At 43.3% G+C, this 20000-nt stretch overlaps 1 protein-coding gene across 2 annotated transcripts in view; it reads left to right on the forward strand.

The window, feature by feature from the left end:
• Positions 1-20000, forward strand: part of LOC122807796 (ubiquitin-like modifier-activating enzyme 1) — a 2541412-nt gene that overhangs the window by 549910 nt on the left and 1971502 nt on the right. For both annotated transcript variants that reach the window (XM_044078854.1, XM_044078853.1), the window contains exon 10: positions 8126-8305. In XM_044078854.1, coding sequence (XP_043934789.1) covers positions 8126-8305 — 180 coding nt within the window. The remainder of the gene's footprint in view (positions 1-8125; positions 8306-20000) is intronic.

Consider the following 20000-nt stretch of genomic DNA (forward strand, 5'->3'; position numbering starts at 1 on the left):
AGTTTATACATCATCGTTATACATTGCCGGAAGGCAAGTTATTAGTCTGTAATTTTTAGGGTAGCTTGAAGGTTCATTCTTAAGCAGGAGAATTGTTTTACCTGTTGTTAGCCAGATTGGTGTCTGTTCAGGATGCACATATAAATAGTTCTTACTCAAGGCTAAATCCTCATGTAAAGATATTAATACTTTTAACCAAAAGTTCGGTACTGCATCTGGGCCTAGGGTTTTCCAATTTGAGGCTTTTCTTAACTTTGTCTCAATCTCTCTAACTGTTACTTCATCCTATTTTATATCCTGTACCTTTAAACTTCTTATTCTTTCTTTTACTTCTTCTATCCATTTAGCATCTGTTATGTTCCACAGGATCTAATGGATACTTCTCCAAAATGTATCTACTTCCTCTTTTTTGGCAGTCTTTCAATTCCTTTTACCTTATTTCCCAATTCTCTATAAAACCTTTTTGGGTCATCGATAAATTGCTTATTTTGTACTTTTCCTTTATATTTATCTTTGTATTTTCTAAGTTTTTCTGCCTGTGCTGAGATTTTTAGTTTGTGTGATAGTGCATGATAGATCTTGGTCTCTTTTAATATTGCGCATTGCTTTTATCACATCTATTTTTCTCAGTATTTTTGTTGATCTATTCCCTCTTCTATAGTCTTCTAACAGTGACACTTCTTGTTTTAATTGCTTTATAGTTTTCTTTGTTCGATACTTCCATGATGGCATTCGATTTCTCCCCTCCCTTTCCCTCACTACCCTGTGTTCTTGCGGTAGAAATTTATCAGTTATTAATTTAGCAGCACAGTAAAATATCCTGTTTACTTCTGTTATATCACATGGATCTCTATGGACAGTTCTAATTACTGCAGTTGTTTTATCAGCCTTTTGACTTTTTGGTTTATTGACCTTCTGCAGTCTATTTATCTCATTGATCTTAATATATCTTACTATATGTATCCATGTCTGTTAAATCAAGCAAGTGTTCTCTTAGCTCATTTTCTTCCAAACCGAGGCACATCCCTTGTTTACTCCTAGGGAGACTAACTGGGTTATACCATGGATAATTTGAGGGGGGGACTGATGCATGACATAAAGCATCTAGGATCTGCTTCTGCCCATAAGTAATGCAGAGGGAAGTTCCAGGGTGCATTTCCTATTCCCCACCCATAGATCCGATTTGTGCTGTAATATCAACAGACATGTTTTATGTAGATGTGGAGTCGGTCCCAGAGCAGCAGTATCCTTTGCAAGATGTACGTGACCCTCCCAACCATTGTTGGCATTACGAAAGAGGTTTAGATCCGTAAGCCACTTATTTCTGATGCCCTTTGATTCGGTGATGTGCAGCAACTCCAACACTGTTGCGTTGGTACATGCCTTGTATGTCAGGCACAGATTGCCTCTTAGCAGTCTGTAGGATACCTGGTGTAGTGACAGGGCTTTCAGTTGATCTATGTAGGACATGTTGTTCAGGCCTTGTATCCTTTTAGCATTGTCTTCCAGTTGTTGCATGTGTCTGGAAACATATATGCCAAAGAGGGCATTATACTCAGTGATTGGCCTAATGAGGGCTCAGTGAAGGGGATAATGACATCCCTAGACTTAGACACAATCCATTATGATTTTTTGATCACTGGTATGAGTTTTCTTAAAGATTTATAAGTAATGATGCTTTTTCACATTGTGCTGGATTGTATGAGGCGATGATGCAGGTTCAGCGTGGTTTTTACCTTTCTTCCACTGTAGTATAACAATATAGCTGCTATGTATAAGTTAGGGGGTGTAGGGTAGGCTTGCCCCTCCTCCTTGCAAAAAACATTTTTTTTAGTTATGCTGGGTTAGCTGAAGTGTGTTTTAGACCAGTTGTGTTTAGATGTTCTGTCTTTTAGAATAAATTAATTTTTTAAATTTTATTTATTTAACATTTGTTTACCCGGAAAGTCTGACTTGGAACAAAGCCAATTTTCAGTGGAGGTCCTGGGAGAAACTCTTCAGACACATGTCTTTGTAAAGTGGGAGGAAACCGGAGTACCCCAAGGAAACCCACATGAACACAGGGAGGACATGCAGACTCTGCACAGAAGCAGTCCTGCTAAGAATCAAACTGAAGAACCTCTTGCTGTGAGGCGACAACGCTACTGGTTCACCACTGAGCCAAATTACATATATATATATATATATATATATATATATATATATATATATATATATATACGCTTTATTCATGTTTCAGGAAGCGTTATCAGTTTTGTATTTCTAAGATGTCATTGGTTCATCCTGATTTTATTTGTGTAACAGTATTTTTCCATTCCTTTGTGATTCTGATCTCATTTCTGAAGAAGTTCTTACATATAAAAGAATGAAAGCCCTAAAATAAATCAGTTCCAGAGAAGTTTTTGTCCTTGCTTCATTTATATTATGCCAAATAAGTTTATTTTACACACACACACACACACACACACACACACACACACACACACACACACACACACACACACACACACACACACACACACACATTTATAGGTCCACTTGGGTCTATATTATAACATCGAAGTTTTAAAACTTTGAATGTTACAATATTGAACCCTTTAGAGCGAAAGCTGACAATAGCGACGCCTCGGAACATCGAAATCTTACCTAGGGTAAGATTTCGGTGGTCCATTCCATGGCTTTGCTATTTACAGCACTGTTATGCGATGGTTATGGACCGGGTTTAGGGAAGTGAGCGAACGGTGGTTACGGATAGGGTTCAGGTAAGTGTGGTGGGATGGTTATGGATCCGGGTTAAGGTAAGTGAGCGAACAGACTGGGGTAAGGTGAGTGTGTGGTAGTTAGGGACTTTAGGGTTGGGGCGCGTGTGTGGTGAGTGTGCGGTAGTGACAGACTTTAGGGTTAGGGGTGGGTTAAGTGAGTTAGGGTTAAGGCACGGGTGAGGTGAGTGTGCGATAGTGACAGACTGTAGGGTTAGGAGTGGGTTAAGTGAGTTAGGGTTAGGGAGCGGGTGAGGTGAGTGTGTGAGAGTTACGGACCTTAGGGTTAGGGTTTGGGTTAAGGTAAGTGGATAGATAGTAGTGTATGTACAGTTTAGTGTAGGGTTAGATGTAGGATTTTAAGTGTATGTTTGTGGATTTAAGTTGTTTTGGTGTGCTTGTGTTGTGTGTGTGTGTGTATGTTTCTTGGAACAGCAAATTTTTTCCCAGGAGTGTTCGATGTTATGATTGTTCGACTGAAATGGGTTGGTATTATAACATTCGAAATTTTGAGCATTCGATGTTATAATATAGACCCGGTCCACTTCACATGACTGAATCTCAAAATACTGAATTTCATTTGACTGAGACCACAATACCTCAATACCTAATTTTCAAAATACTGAAAACTCATTTGACTGAATCTCATTGTACTGAAAGCTTACAATCAGAATACTGAATTTTAAACCATAGACATGATGTCTGTTTCCTTTCATATGTAACTTGCTTGTGACAAAAAAGCATTACTGTAACTTAAAGTGTTGACTGTCAGAATACCGATAGTAGTGTAGAAAGCAGTGTTGTAGTGTTTCTAAATTTGGGTATGTCTGTTTACATTTTTATGGAAAGTATCTAAAGTAATATGGTGGATGTTTCCTGCACTCCCAGCAGTAGTGGCAGTGTGCACAGTACTGTAAGGTAAATAAAAGGTATGTGCCCTTTTCCCCACTGTAGTGTAATCCTGGAGTTAATATATATATCTATATCTATATATATATAGTTGGGGGGGGTGGCAGTATTCAATAACATGTGGAATTTAAATAAGGGTCTTAATAACTGTAACCCTAAACATCATAAACGATGGATAGACCTACATGTATTTAAGACACAAAATGTTAAGCATTTCAGTGAACCATTTAGCCAAACAGATTATCAGCAATAATTCTTAGCATGGCATAGGACCGTGCAACCTTGTTGTTATTCATACTGGTTTAGGTCACGGTGTGAAAAGCCCAATGCATTCAGTTCATGTGGGGGTTGTTTACTTATATAAACATAAATAAATCAATAATTTAATTTAAGTATAGGCTGTATCTCAAAGAAGCACTACATCAATTGCAGAGTATCAAACCCTACCTTTGCACTGCCCACCTCAGGCTTACCTTAAAAGACTGACAGTGCAACCACTCTCTGACTTCAACAATTGGCTAAGCTTCTGGTGTCATTCTAAGGGGATCCCCTGTCTGTCTGCCTGGGACGACATGGTCGACAGACCATGATGTTTTGTCAGAGATGGCCTGCACCTGTTGGCCCTGGGATTCCGGATACTGGCAAAGCCTCTTGCCACCCCTATAGTGCCTTTTTTAGGCAAGGTTCAAATGCTAAATTCACCACCATAACAGGTACAAGCAAGAAAACTCTGAGGGTAATGCTACTCAATGCTAGAAGTCTATACCTCAAAATGCACTCACTCGAGGCACTCCTTAAAATGGAAAACATCGACATCTGTGCAGTGACAGAGACCTGGTTCAGGGCTCCAGAGAGCACCCCTGCATTACCAGGCTATAATTCATACCACACCTTTTGGCCACCTAACCTGGACTGAAACACTAAATGTGGAGGTGTGTCCATATTCATTAAGGATATCCACACCTCCAGGCTAGTTGCTCAGCATAATGCATCCAAAATTATCTAAGTGCAACTAACACTGGGCAAGACTGCAATCCAGGTTGTAGCTTGTTACAGATCCCCCAGCATGTCCCAGAATTCCCACTCTTCATTTCTTGAGATACTGGAAAATATTAAGGCACAACCCAATACCTTAATTATGGGTGATTCCAACTACCCCGCCATCAACTGGGAAAACTACTCATGTACCAACTCATTTGCACAACGTTTTCTGGAATTCATAAATTCCAGTGGCTTGGATCAGCTTGTCCACACCAATACCAGGGGCAGCAATATCCTGGACCTGGTCATTACCAATATAGGTAACCAGTTTTCCATGCCAGAGGTCAACTCCTGTCAGAACCGACCACAGGCTAATCACCTTAGACATCTATGTCCCACCCCCACCCCCCATTAAAGAAACCACTGACAAAAACTCCTCCAAAGCCAACTTCATAAGACAGAAGTGGCAAACTTCACGACACCCATGCAGACGGAAAATAGAGGTATGACTGCTGAAACTTATACAAATGCACTGTATAAGCACATACACAAGTGCATGGATTGTGCCATCCCTAACAGAACCAAGACGTTATCCTCCAAAAAAAGGAAGCCAATCTGGTGGTCCCCTGCCATAAACAAACTACAATAGAAGGAAGAAGCTGTTGCAAAAAAGAGTAAATTCCCAAGATTGGAGGAATTCCCTGGTCAGCCTCAGCAAGAAGCTGAGATCCCTCATAAAATCCTCCAAAGCCACTTATGAAAATAAAATCACCACTGATTCCAAAGACAACCACAAAGCATTCTACAGCTATGTCAAGAATCTCAATGGCAACACTCAGATCTGATCTGAGTTACAGCACAATGACACTAAATATACAGAACCAACTGATATTGCCAACATCCTGGCAGATAGGTTCAGTGCTAACTTTACCGCTCTCTCACTCTCCAAAGGGCCCATCTTAATACTGGAAGAATGCAAAGCCCCTGTAATCACGGATGAACAAGTAAAGACTGCACTCTCCAAAGCCAAGAACACAGCATCCATGGGACCAGACAACATCCCAGGCTACATACTGCACAAACTGCAGAACGGACTGGCACCACACCTAAGTACCATGTTCAGTCATAGCCTCACCTCAGGCTGTGTGCTTACTGAATGGCGCACAGTGACTGTTATCCCCCTCCATGGACTACAGAAACTACTGCCCCACTAGCCTGACGAGCCTGGTCTGCAAGGCCATGGAATGTATCGTATCATCTTGGAGCTTATAAACAAAAACCTAGGTAACCTCCAAACCCTGGACCCCACTCAGTTTGGGTCTCGCCAACGCTTTCAGTACCATCCCCCACTCTGGAATTATAGATAAACTCACTAAACTGGGCATAAATCCCTATGTCACAAGATGGGTGGCCAACTGGCTCACTGACAGAACCCACACAGTAAAAGTAGCTGACTCCAAGTCCGACTTCAGACCAGTGACAAGTGGAGTACCACAGGATTTGTTCCTGGGTCCTCTCCTGTCAGCATCTACTTCTCTGAAGTGCAGGCCAACACAGAAGGTCTTTGGCTAACAAAGTTCGCAGATGACTGCAAACTGGGAGCCATAATAGAATCACCTAATAGTGTGGACATTCTACAAAAGGGCCTCACAGAGACAGACACTTGGTGTCAAAATCATGGCCTTAAGCTCAATGCCAAGAAGTGCATTGTCATCCCCTTTGAGAAAAACTCGGTACCCATGAACTACCACACAGGTGGTAGCTCACTAAACACTGAAAGTGTGATAAGAGACCTCGGGATACAGGTGGACAGTAGTCTCTCCTTTGATAACCACATCGCCACAGTAGTCAGGAAATCCTTCTACATGGCACACCTCATCACAAAAGGGTTCTCCTATAGAAAAAAGGAGGTCATTGTTCCTCTCTACTCATCCCTCATCTGACCCATTATAGAGTACAATGCCCCATTTGGCATGTATCTCACAAGACACCTACAACAATTGGAAAGGCCACAGAAATACCTCACTAAGAGGATTACCGGCCTCAAACTGATGCCATACGCAGACTGTCTCAAAAAACTCCAGCTCTACTCCATCACATATCGGCTACTCAGAGGTGATCACTGCCTAACATACAAAGCTATGTCAAACCCAGAGCTGTTGGACATGCTACACTTAAAGAAATCCCAGTCTGTCCAAACCACACACTCCAGGGACCTAAACCTTGTCACAACAATAAACAGAACATGCTGCAGGGATAGATTCCTGTTTCAGAGACTTCCCATACTCTGGAACAAACTACCCATACAGATCAAGTAAAGCTCATCATTGGCCCTCTTTAAGAAAAATCTTGAAGACTGGATGGGAAAAAGGAAATTCACCCCGGGAATCACTTCTGTGGCACTGCTCGACAGGGCCACAGGAAAATTATTTTCTTGGGTGGCAAAAGCCAGGGAACCTTTTTGGCTAGGCTTATATAGGCCCCAGGGCCGATAGCCTAGTACCTACCCTATGAACCTATGTATATATATCTATATATATGTGTGTATGTATGTATGTATGTGTATATATATATATATATATATATATATATATATATATATATATATATATATATATGGGTCTGGGATTTCTGGGTAACTGAAGACCTTTTTGGCTGTGCTTAATGACGTCATCAGAGAAGACCTGTTTTCTTTTTGCACTTGCATGCTTTCTTGTGCATATTTACTTTGCTCATCACTTACCAACTTGCTGTACGTTTGTGACTTGTCTTCACGGACAGTCCCAACACTGGTCCACTTGCTTCTTTTTCACCATAGCAAAGAGTATGGAAGAGCATTCTTTGGTTTGCTGCCATATGCAAGACTGGAATGATCATCTCTTTGACCTTTCTAATCCTAACCTGTGCGTAGGATCTTAGGAATATGAATCTTGAATGTAGAATTATACTTGAGCAAATTTCCATATATTGTTATTAAGCATGCAGTCCAGGAGACCTTTAAAGAGCTTAGCCCAAATTCCTAATTGCCCCAAAGTACTGTCTGGTTAAGTGACTTGCTCAAGGTCACACAGGAAGCAAAAAAGGATTGTGGTACTCAAACCCTGCACCATAGGAAATATCTTGTTCACAGCTCATAGCCCTAATTCTGTGCACTATAGCTGCCAGACTGTATACCATTATATTCAGTGTTTTGCCGGAATATCTAGACCTTGCTCTATGACATTATGACACTGTCATGTAATGACTCCAGTTTCTTAAGATGGTGCTGTGCTAGTCCCAGCTCCCAGACTCACACTACAAAGAATCCGCTCTTCTCACTCTATCCTCCTGTGTCCTGCTATCTGACACCCACACTGTTAACTGAATCCAGATAACTACTGTACTTCTGTGCCAGCATTTTAGCCATCCTATGTCATTGTTGTGTCTTCTTCAAATAATTTCAACTTGTGGCTGATTATTTTCACTTTTTTTCACAGACAGATGCCAGGAAGCTTTTTACCATTGCAAAGGCGATAAATGCAGATGCATTGGTTCCGGTAGAGATGGATGATTCTTTTCATGAAGATTTGTTCAGTAAGGTGGCGTACATGGCTGTGGGGGACCTAATCCCGATGAATGCTGTCATTGGAGGCATTGCAGCACAGGAGGTGATGAAGGTAAGAAAAGAAACAACTTTATAATTTAAGCACAGTGGTATGTACTCCTCAAACAGCTTTATAATGTATGCACACTGGTATGTACTCCTCAAACAGCTTTATAATGTATGCACAGTGGTATGTACTCCTCAAACAGCTTTATAATGTATGCACAGTGGTATGTACTCCTCAAACAGCTTTATAATGTATGCACAGTGGTATGTACTCCTCAAACAGCTTTATAATGTATGCACACTGGTATGTACTCCTCAAACAGCTTTATAATGTATGCACACTGGTTTGTACTCCTCAAACAGCTTTATAATGTATGCACAGTGGTATGTACTCCTCAAACAGCTTTGTAATGTATGCACAGTGGTATGTACTCCTCAAACAGCTTTATAATGTATGCACAGTAGTATGTACTCCTCAAACAGCTTTATAATTTAAGCACACTGGTATGTACTACTCAAACAGCTTTATAATGTATGCACACTGGTATGTACTCCTCAAACAGCTTTATAATGTATGCACACTGGTATGTACGCCTCAAACAGCTTTATAATGTATGCACACTGGTATGTACTCCTCAAACAGCTTTATAATGTATGCACACTGGTATGTACTCCTCAAACAGCATTATAATGTATGCACACTGGTATGTACTCCTCAAACAGCATTATAATTTAAGCACACTGGTATGTACTCCTCAAACAGCTTTATAATGTATGCACACTGGTATGTACTCCTCAAACAGCTTTATAATGTATGCACAGTGGTATGTACTCCTCAAACAGCTTTATAATGTATGCACAGTGGTATGTACTCCTCAAACAGCTTTATAATGTATGCACAGTGGTATGTACTCCTCAAACAGCTTTATAATGTATGCACAGTAGTATGTACTCCTCAAACAGCTTTATAATTTAAGCACACTGGTATGTACTCCTCAAACAGCTTTATAATGTATGCACACTGGTATGTACTCCTCAAACAGCTTTATAATGTATGCACAGTGGTATGTACTCCTCAAACAACTTTATAATTTAAGCACAGTGGTATGTACTCCTCAAACAGCTTTATAATTTAAGCACAGTGGTATGTACTCCTCAAAAAGCTTTATAATTTATGCACAGTGGTATGTACTCCTCAAACAGCATTATAATTTAAGCACAGTGGTATGTACTCCTCAAACAGCTTTATAATGTATGCACAGTGGTATGTACTCCTCAAACAGCTTTATAATTTAAGCACACTGGTATGTACTCCTCAAACAGCTTTATAATTTAAGCACAGTGGTATGTACTCCTCAAACAGCTTTATAATTTATGCACAGTGGTATGTACTCCTCAAACAGCATTATAATTTAAGCACACTGGTATGTACTCCTCAAACAGCTTTATAATGTATGCACAGTGGTATGTACTCCTCAAACAGCTTTATAATTTAAGCACACTGGTATGTACTCCTCAAAGCGGGCGGCCACGGTGGTGCAGTGGTTAGCATTGCCGCCTCACAGCAAGAGGTTCTCCGGTTCGATCCCCGGCTGGGGTGCCTTCTGTGCGGAGTCTGCATGTCCTCCCTGTGGTCGCGTGGGTTTTCTCCGGGTGCTCTGGTTTCCTCCCACATCCCAAAGACATGCTGCAGGTGGATTGGACACTCTAAATTGGCCCTAGGTGTGCGTGTGAGTGTGCCTTCTGTGGAAGGTTGGGCGCCGGGCTGGCAACTCGACACTGTAAAACTCCACTGCCAATCAATGTGCGGACAAGGTGATCCGCTGTGGCGACCCCTAACCGGGAAAAGCCGAAAGAAGAAGAAGGTATGTACTCCTCAAACAGCTTTATAATTTATGCACAGTGGTATGTACTCCTCAAACAGCATTATAATTTAAGCACAGTGGTATGTACTCCTCAAACAGCTTTATAATGTATGCACACTGGTATGTACTCCTCAAACAGCTTTATAATTTATGCACAGTGGTATGTACTCCTCAAACAGCTTTATAATGTATGCACACTGGTATGTACTCCTCAAACAGCTTTATAATTTAAGCACAGTGGTATGTACTCCTCAAACAGCTTTATAATTTAAGCACAGTGGTATGTACTCCTCAAACAGCATTATAATTTAAGCACAGTGGTATGTACTCCTCAAACAGCATTATAATTTAAGCACAGTGGTATGTACTCCTTTCAGATCTGCTTTCATGTTTGCATTAATATGAATAGATTTCTATTTCTTGTCTCACTTAAAGTTGTATTTATCTATTTAATTTGAAAATTAGGTTTGAAAACTGTCCCTGTCTACCTTACAAATGTATATGTATATGAAACGTAACTGTGCAATTGCACTTCATGGGCTAAATTAGAAAATTCATACTGACATAAAATGGAGGTTGTCCAGGCTAGCAGAAGAAGCTACAACTGGTTACACAGCACCGACTCTTTTACTGCCTTCATGTTTATTCATTCAAGTAGTTAGTGTGATATAACCTGCAGCACATGAAATGCTTATTTGGGCGCCTTTTTTTTCTGATATTTTGGATGGTCTGTGTTGTTGCTCATTTAAGAGCGTTCTTATCATGTGGGATAGCTTCCTTGGTGATATGATTGTCAGGGTCTTTTATGTGTTTTCTCATGCGCTGTGTTGACTGCAATGTGTGGGGGGGGTGAATAGTTGTAGTGCTGTGTTGTGTTGACTGCAGTGTGTGGGGGGGGTGAATAGTTGTAGTGCTGTGTTGTGTTGACTGCAGTGTGTGGGGTGTGAATAGTTGTAGTGCTGTGTTGTGTTGACTGCAGTGTGTGGGGGTGAATAGTTGTAGTGCTGTGTTGTGTTGACTGCAGTGTGTGGGGGTGAATAGTTGTAGTGCTGTCTTGTGTTGACTGCAGTGTGTGTGGGGGGGTGAATAGTTGTAGTGCTGTGTTGTGTTGACTGCAGAGTGTGTGGGGGTGAATAGTTGTAGTGCTGTGTTGTGTTGACTGCAGTGTGTGGAGGTGAAAAGTTGTAGTGTTGTGTTGACTGCAGTGTGTGGGGGTGAATAGTTGTAGTGCTGTGTTGTGTTGACTGCAGTGTGTGGGGGGTGAATAGTTGTAGTGCTGTGTTGCGTTGACTGCAGTGTGTGGGGGTGAATAGTTGTAGTGCTGTGTTGTGTTGACTGCAGTGTGTGGGGGGTGAATAGTTGTAGTGCTGTGTTGTGTTGACTACAGTGTGTGGGGAGTGAATAGTTGTAGTCCTGTGTTGTGTTGACTGCAGTGTGTGGGGGGGTGAATAGTTGTAGTGCTGTGTTGTGTTGACTGCAGTGTGTGGGGGTGAATAGTTGTAGTGTTGTGTTGTGTTGACTGCAGTGAGTGTGGGGGGTGAATAGTTGTAGTGCTGTGTTGTGTTGACTGCAGTGTGTGGGGGGTGAATAGTTGTAGTGCTGTGTTGTGTTGACTGCAGTGTGTGGGGGTGAATAGTTGTAGTGCTGTGTTGTGTTGACTGCAGTGTGTGGGGGGGTGAATAGTTGTAGTGCTGTGTTGTGTTGACTGCAGTGATTGGGGGGGTGAATAGTTGTAGTGCTGTGTTGTGTTGACTGCAGTGTGTGGGGGGTGAATAGTTGTAGTGCTGTGTTGTGTTGACTGCAGTGTGTGTGGGGGGGGGTGAATAGTTGTAGTGCTGTGTTGTGTTGACTGCAGTGTGTGGAGGGTGAATAGTTGTAGTGCTGTGTTGTGGTGACTGCAGTGTGTGGGGGGTGAATAGTTGTAGTGCTGTGTTGTGTTGACTGCAGTGTGGGGGGGTGAATAGTTGTAGTGCTGTGTTGTGTTGACTGCAGTGTGTGCAGGGGTGAATAGTTGTAGTGCTGTGTTGTGTTGACTGCAGTGTGTGTGGGGGGTGAATAGTTGTAGTGCTGTGTTGTGTTGACTGCAGTGTGTGGGGGTGAATAGTTGTAGTGCTGTGTGTGGGTGTGAATAGTTGTCGTGCTGTGTTGTGTTGACTGCAGTGTGTGGGGGTGAATAGTTGTTGTGTTGTGTTGACTGCAGTGTGTGGGGGTGAATAGTTGTAGTGCTGTGTTGTGTTGACTGCAGTGTGGGGGTGACTAGTTGTAGTGCTGTGTTGTGTTGACTGCAGTGTGTGTGGGGGGTGAATAGTTGTAGTGCTGTGTTGTGTTGACTGCAGTGTGTGGGGGTGAATAGTTGTAGTGCTGTGTTGTGCTGACTGCAGTGTGTGGGGGTGAATAGTTGTAGTGCTGTGTTGTGTTGACTGCAGTGTGTGGGGGTGAATAGTTGTAGTGCTGTGTTGTGTTGACTGCAGTGTGTGGGGGTGAATAGTTGTAGTGCTGTGTTGTGTTGACTGCAGTGTGTGGGGGGTGAATAGTTGTAGTGCTGTGTTGTGTTGACTGCAGTGTGTGGGAGGTGAATAGTTGTAGTGCTGTGTTGTGTTGACTGCAGTGTGTGGGGGTGAATAGTTGTAGTGCTGTGTTGTGTTGACTGCAGTTGTGGGGTGTGAATAGTTGTAGTGCTGTGTTGTGTTGACTGCAGTGTGTGGGGGTGAATAGTTGTAGTGCTGTGTTGTGTTGACTGCAGTGTGGGGGGTGACTAGTTGTAGTGCTGTGTTGTGTTGACTGCAGTGTGTGGGGGTGAATAGTTGTAGTGCTGTGTTGTGTTGACTGCAGTGTGTGGGGAGTGAATAGTTGTAGTACTGTGTTGTGTTGACTGCAGTGTGTGGGGGGTGAATAGTTGTAGTGCTGTGTTGTGTTAACTTCAGTGTGTGGGGGGGTGAATAGTTGTAGTGCTGTGTTGTGTTGACTGCAGTGAGTGGGGGGTGAATAGTTGTAGTGCTGTGTTGTGTTGACTGCAGTGTGTGGGGGTGAATAGTTGTAGTGCTGTGTTGTGTTGACTGCAGTGTGTGTTGGGGTGAATAGTTGTAGTGCTGTGTTGTGTTGACTGCAGTGTGTGGGGTGTGAATAGTTGTAGTGCTGTGTTGTGTTGACTGCAGTGTGTGGGGGGTGAATAGTTGTAGTGCTGTGTTGTGTTGACTGCAGTGTGTGGGGGGGTGAATAGTTGTAGTGCTGTGTTGTGTTGACTGCAGTGTGTGCAGGGGTGAATAGTTGTAGTGCTGTGTTGTGTTGACTGCAGTGTGTGTGGGGGGTGAATAGTTGTAGTGCTGTGTTGTGTTGACTGCAGTGTGTGGGGGTGAATAGTTGTAGTGCTGTGTGTGGGGGTGAATAGTTGTCGTGCTGTGTTGTGTTGACTGCAGTGTGTGGGGGTGAATAGTTGTAGTGCTGTGTTGTGTTGACTGCAGTGTGTGGGGGTGAATAGTTGTAGTGCTGTGTTGTGTTGACTGCAGTGTGTGGGGGTGAATAGTTGTAGTGCTGTGTTGTGTTGACTGCAGTGTGTGCAGGGGTGAATAGTTGTAGTGCTGTGTTGTGTTGACTGCAATGTGTGTGGGGGGTGAATAGTTGTAGTGCTGTGTTGTGTTGACTGCAGTGTGTGGGGGTGAATAGTTGTAGTGCTGTGTGTGGGGGTGAATAGTTGTCATGCTGTGTTGTGTTGACTGCAGTGTGTGGGGGGTGAATAGTTGTCGTGCTGTGTTGTGTTGACTGCAGTGTGTGGGGGTGAATAGTTGTAGTGCTGTGTTGTGTTGACTACAGTGTGGGGGGTGACTAGTTGTAGTGCTGTGTTGTGTTGACTGCAGTGTGTGGGGGTGAATAGTTGTAGTGCTGTGTTGTGTTGACTGTAGTGTGTGGGGCTGAATAGTTGTAGTGCTGTGTTGTGTTGACTGTAGTGTGTGGGGGTGAATATTTGTAGTGCTGTGTTGTGTTGACTGCAGTGTGTGGGGGGTGAATAGTTGTAGTGCTGTGTTGTTGTGTTGACTGCAGTGTGTCGGGGGTGAATAGTTGTAGCGCTGTGTTGTGTTGACTGCAGTTTGTGGGGGGGTGAATAGTTGTAGTGTTGTGTTGTGTTGACTGCAGTGTGTGGGGGTGAATAGTTGTAGTGCTGTGTTGTGTTGACTGCAGTTGTGGGGTGTGAATAGTTGTAGTGCTGTGTTGTGTTGACTGCAGTGTGTGGGAGGTGAATAGTTGTAGTGCTGTGTTGTGTTGACTGCAATGTGTGGGGGTGAATAGTTGTAGTGCTGTGTTGTGTTGACTGCAGTGTGTGGGGGGTGAATAGTTGTAGTGCTGTGTTGTGTTGACTGCAGTGTGTGTGGGGGATGAAGAGTTGTAGTGCTGTGTTGTGTTGACTGCAGTGTGTGGGGCGGGAATAGTTGTAGTGCTGTGTTGTGTTGACTGCAGTGTGTGGGGGGTGAATAGCTGTAGTGCTGTGTTGTGTTGACTGCAGTGTGTGCAGGGGTGAATAGTTGTAGTGCTGTGTTGTGTTGACTGCAGTGTGTGTGGGGGGTGAATAGTTGTAGTGCTGTGTTGTGTTGACTGCAGTGTGTGGGGGTGAATAGTTGTAGTGCTGTGTGTGGGGGTGAATAGTTGTCGTGCTGTGTTGTGTTGACTGCAGTGTGTGGGGGGTGAATAGTTGTCGTGCTGTGTTGTGTTGACTGCAGTGTGTGGGGGTGAATAGTTGTAGTGCTGTGTTGTGTTGACTGCAGTGTGGGGGGTGACTAGTTGTAGTGCTGTGTTGTGTTGACTGCAGTGTGTGGGGGGTGAATAGTTGTAGTGCTGTGTTGTGTTGACTGCAGTGTGTGGGGGTGAATAGTTGTAGTGCTGTGTTGTGTTGACTGCAGTGTGTGGGGGTGAATATTTGTAGTGCTTTGTTGTTGTGTTGACTGCAGTGTGTGGGGGGTGAATAGTTGTAGTGCTGTGTTGTTGTGTTGACTGCAGTGTGTGGGGGGTGAATAGTTGCAGCTCTGTGTTGTGTTGACTGCAGTTTGTGGGGGGGGGTAGTTGTAGTGCTGTGTTGTGTTGACTGCCGTGTGTGGGGGTGAATAGTTGTAGTGCTGTGTTGTGTTGACTGCAGTTGTGGGGTGTGAATATTTGTAGTGCTCTGTTGTGTTGACTGCAGTGTGTGGGAGGTGAATAGTTGTAGTGCTGTGTTGTGTTGCCTGCAATGTGTGGGGTTGAATAGTTGTAGTGCTGTGTTGTGTTGACTGCAGTGTGTGGGGGGGGTGAATAGTTGTAGTGCTGTATTGTGTTGACTGCAGTCTGTGGGGGATGAATAGTTGTAGTGCTGTGTTGTGTTGACTGCAGTGTGTGGGGCGGGAATAGTTGTAGTGCTGTGTTGTGTTGACTGCAGTGTGTGGGGGGTGAATAGTTGTAGTGCTGTGTTGTGTTGACTGCAGTGTGTGGGGGTGAATAGTTGATGTGCTGTGTTGTGTTGACTGCAGTGTGTGTGGGGGTGAATAGTTGATGTGCTGTGTTGACTGCAGTGTGTGGGGGTGAATAGTTGTAGTGCTGTGTTGTGTTGACTGCAGTCTGTGGGGGATGAATAGTTGTAGTGCTGTGTTGTGTTGACTGCAGTGTGTGGGGGGTGAATAGCTGATGTGCTGTGTTGTGTTGACTGCAGTGTGGGGGGTGAATAGTTGATGTGCTGTATTGTGTTGACTGCAGTGTGGGGGTGAATAGTTGTAGTGCTGTGTTGTGTTGACTGCAGTGTGTGGGGGGTGAATAGCTGTAGTGCTGTGTTGTGTTGACTGCAGTGTGTGGGGGGGGTGAATAGTTGTAGTGCTGTGTTCTGTTGACTGCAGTGTGTGGGGGTGAATAGTTGTAGTGCTGTGTTGTGTTGACTGCAGTGTGTGGGGGTGAATAGTTGTAGTGCTGTGTTGTGTTGACTGCAGTGTGTGCAGGGGTGAATAGTGGTAGTGCTGTGTTGTGTTGACTGCATTGTGTGTGGGGGGTGAATAGTTGTAGTGCTATGTTGTGTTGACTGCAGTGTGTGGGTGTGAATAGTTGTAGTGCTGTGTGTGGGGGTGAATAGTTTTCATGCTGTGTTGTGTTGACTGCAGTGTGTGGGGGGGTGAATAGTTGTAGTGCTGTGTTGTGTTGACTGCAGTGTGTGGGGGATGAATAGTTGTAGTGCTGTGTTGTGTTGACTGCAGTGTGTGGGGGATGAATAGTTGTAGTGCTGTGTTGTGTTGACTGCAGTGTGTGGGCGGGAATAGTTGTAGTGCTGTGTTGTGTTGACTGCAGTGTGTGTGGGGTGAATAGTTGTAGTGCTGTGTTGTGTTGACTGCAGTGTGTGCAGGGGTGAATAGTTGTAGTGCTGTGTTGTGTTGACTGCAGTGTGTGGGGTGAATAGTTGTAGTGCTGTGTTGTGTTGACTGCAGTGTGTGGGGGGGTGAATAGTTGTAGTGCTGTGTTGTGTTGACTGCAGTGTGTGCAGGGGTGAATAGTTGTAGCGCTGTGTTGTGTTGACTGCAGTGTGTGGGGGGGTGAATAGTTGTAGTGCTGTGTTGTGTTGACTGCAGTGTGTGGGGGATGAATAGTTGTAGTGCTGTGTTGTGTTGACTGCAGTGTGTGGGCGGGAATAGTTGTAGTGCTGTGTTGTGTTGACTGCAGTGTGTGGGGGGTGAATAGTTGTAGTGCTGTGTTGTGTTGACTGCAGTGTGTGCAGGGGTGAATAGTTGTAGTGCTGTGTTGTGTTGACTGCAGTGTGTGGGAGGTGAGTAGTTGTAGTGCTGTGTTGTGTTGACTGCAATGTGTGGGGGTGAATAGTTGTAGTGCTGTGTTGTGTTGACTGCAGTGTGTGGGGGTGAATAGTTGTAGTGCTGTGTGTGGGGGTGAATAGTTGTCGTGCTGTGTTGTGTTGACTGCAGTGTGTGTGGGGGGGGTGAATAGTTGTTGTGCTGTGTTGTGTTGACTGCAGTGTGTGGGGGTGAATAGTTGTAGTGCTGTGTTGTGTTGACTGCAGTGTGTGGGGGTGAATAGTTGTAGTGCTGTGTTGTGTTGACTGCAGTGTGTGGGGGGTGAATAGTTGTAGTGCTGTGTTGTGTTGACTGCAGTGTGTGCAGGGGTGAATAGTTGTAGTGCTGTGTTGTGTTGACTGCAGTGTGTGTGGGGGGTGAATAGTTGTAGTGCTGTGTTGTGTTGACTGCAGTGTGTGGGGGTGAATAGTTGTAGTGCTGTGCACCACTAGTTATCATGCAACTATTGTATCTATCTTACTATATCTGTCAGTGTCTCTATACATAGATAGACAGATCGATATATAACATATACTCTCTCTCTATATGCTGTTTCTTTGACAATTGCAAGGTGGTTTAATGTTGATAGTATGGATAGCCGACCAATTGAAATGTCGATGATGTGTGATGTTGAGACAGGTATTTGGGCTTGGAGGGATGCGAGTGTTAGTGCGTGTATATTTGAGTTAGGGTTAGGGTCAGGGATGAGTGAAGGATAGGTGTTGTATGTTTGTGTGCAAGTTTATGTATATTAGAGTTAGGGTCAGGGTTAGGCTTGGGGATAGATGTAATGTTTGAATGTGTTTGTGAGTCTTTGTATGTCCGAGTGTGTCTTGTGTAGTAGCAGTGTTCTGCCCCCCTGCACCACGTAGTAATGGCTGTTAACCCTAACACTTACTCTGTCTCTTACTTCAACCCTAACTCTACACTTTACCTTCATAGGAACTGCGACTATTCGAACAAATTTGAGGTTAGTGTTATGGGGGGTTTTAATGTTAATACTGGGAGAGGAAGTCGTTTTTCCTTTCTTTATATTATTTCATCTGATATTTTTCATTTTTAGTATTGTGTATATCCGAACTTCTTTGTTGGTGTTTTTAGTTTGACATTAAATTAGTTGAATCATAAACAATAGAACCATGTATTGGGTGAGGGAGCTCTTTTTTTTTCTATCCTCTGCATCATTCTACGGTTCTGTACTCGGTGATCCACATTAATTGCCAAGTCTACTAACCTCTGCCTACACCCCATACTTCCTCTGTAAGAGTTTATGTCATTGCAAAATCTAAGAGTATCCAGAGGGCCTGGTCGTCAACATCCATGAGGGGTTACCTATGACCTACCCAGTTACTTCCCTATCCCTCATGATTACTGTGGTAAATTAGTCCAGGAACAGGAGTGCAGAGGAGATGTACAATGTTTTGTCCTGCCTCCACAGTGGCTTAGCCATGTTCCCACCCTATTCCCCCTTTTGGACACACCCCCTTACAGCAAGATTCCCAGCCTCCAGCAAGGTACATCACCAGCGATGTCCATGGAGCCATCATGCCCCTAGGAATGGTAATGTCCATCCCTCCCTGGTGATCTATCAGTCATCTAATCCACTAATCGAACCTGGGTTAGCTGGGCCATAGTAAAGGCTTTATCCCTCTATATCACTGAAGCAGCTATGCAGACAGTATTTTAATGAGTTGAACTGCATTCTTTTCTGTAAGCAAACTTAAAAAAATCTTCAATAATCCCTGCCTAAAGCAGATTACTAATCAACCTCCTCCCCCCAAAAAACTAATTTCATCTTATTTTCCACTACACAGATATTAGCAAACATACCACCCCTGCTCTTTAAATATACCCAGGTAGAGCTTAGCTAGCAGTTCATCAAGCTGCCACCACCCTCAACTTTAAGGTGAAGAGCAAAATTAAAAAAAAAAAATTCCTCTCTCTCTCTCTCTTGTTTTCCTTTTAAATTTCAGCAAACCACTTGCTACACTGTAACGGCTTACTACCATTTATATAAGACATGACGCGCTAAAGCACTTCAGTCTTGACCCCAAATGCAACACTGGCATTTATTTCTGAATACTGGTAATGCACTAAAGACTGATTGGCATTTGTCGATCTCACTCCCTAAAATTTTGCACCAGGGGCTACTGCCAACTTTGTCACACCCTAGCTTCACTCAGCAGCCAGGACAATATCATACCTAAAGTCGCTAATTACAAGTACTTGACTCTCATTCTGGATCTTTCCTTGAAATTCACAACCCATACTGGTGGTGCTGTGGTAGCGTTGTCGCCTCACAGTAAGACATTGTCCGGTTTGATTCTCAGCTAAGAACGTCTTCTGTGTGAAGACATGCGTGAATGGGCATACCTTCATTGAAGGTTGTGTGTCAGGGCTGGCAACTCGTCACGTAAAAATCTACTGCCAATCATTAGCGGACCGGAGTTCCTCTGTGGCGGCCTCTAACTGTGAAAAGCCGAAAGACACAACAACACAACAACCGACAGTGTAACTAATAAAGTTATAACTCAACTAAATTATGTTACAGAATTTCTCATATCAATTTTTTTCTTGCCAGTATAGCTATTATTAAAATGTACTTCACCCAAAATTTGAGTGTGGCTTCCTTTTTTTTTTTTTTTGCTTTTTACTATTTATGCAATGCTCAAAAGACAGAGAGAGTTGTAAACAACATATGATATGCAGATTCTTATTATTAGCCAGAGCACTCACACACTATTATGATCTCCTAAAAAGACTATAATGACTTCCAGTTCCAGGCAGGGCAACCCTTCTCTTACGAACTTTATTATTCAATGTAATAAAGCTTAAGTCATTGCCCACCTCTGAGAGCTAAATTTTCTCTTAAAGAGCAAGCGTATCCACCCAAAAACATATTGTTCCTGCCTGCAAATTGTTCAACGTGCAATTTAATCTTTGAAATTGATGCGAAGCAGTCATTCTGCAAAGACAGAATTTCATCTTTCACTTTTGTTAATGACTAGATAGGCTACCCTTTCACAATAAATATACATATTAACTAATGAATCTCATTAAAAAATATGTTGTCGTCTGATATCAGCCTGAAAAAACTCACCATTTGGCC

This window comes from Protopterus annectens, chromosome 7.part1, assembly GCF_019279795.1.
Source record: "Protopterus annectens isolate FY-2018-M chromosome 7.part1, PAN1.0, whole genome shotgun sequence".
NCBI lineage: Eukaryota > Metazoa > Chordata > Ceratodontiformes > Protopteridae > Protopterus > Protopterus annectens.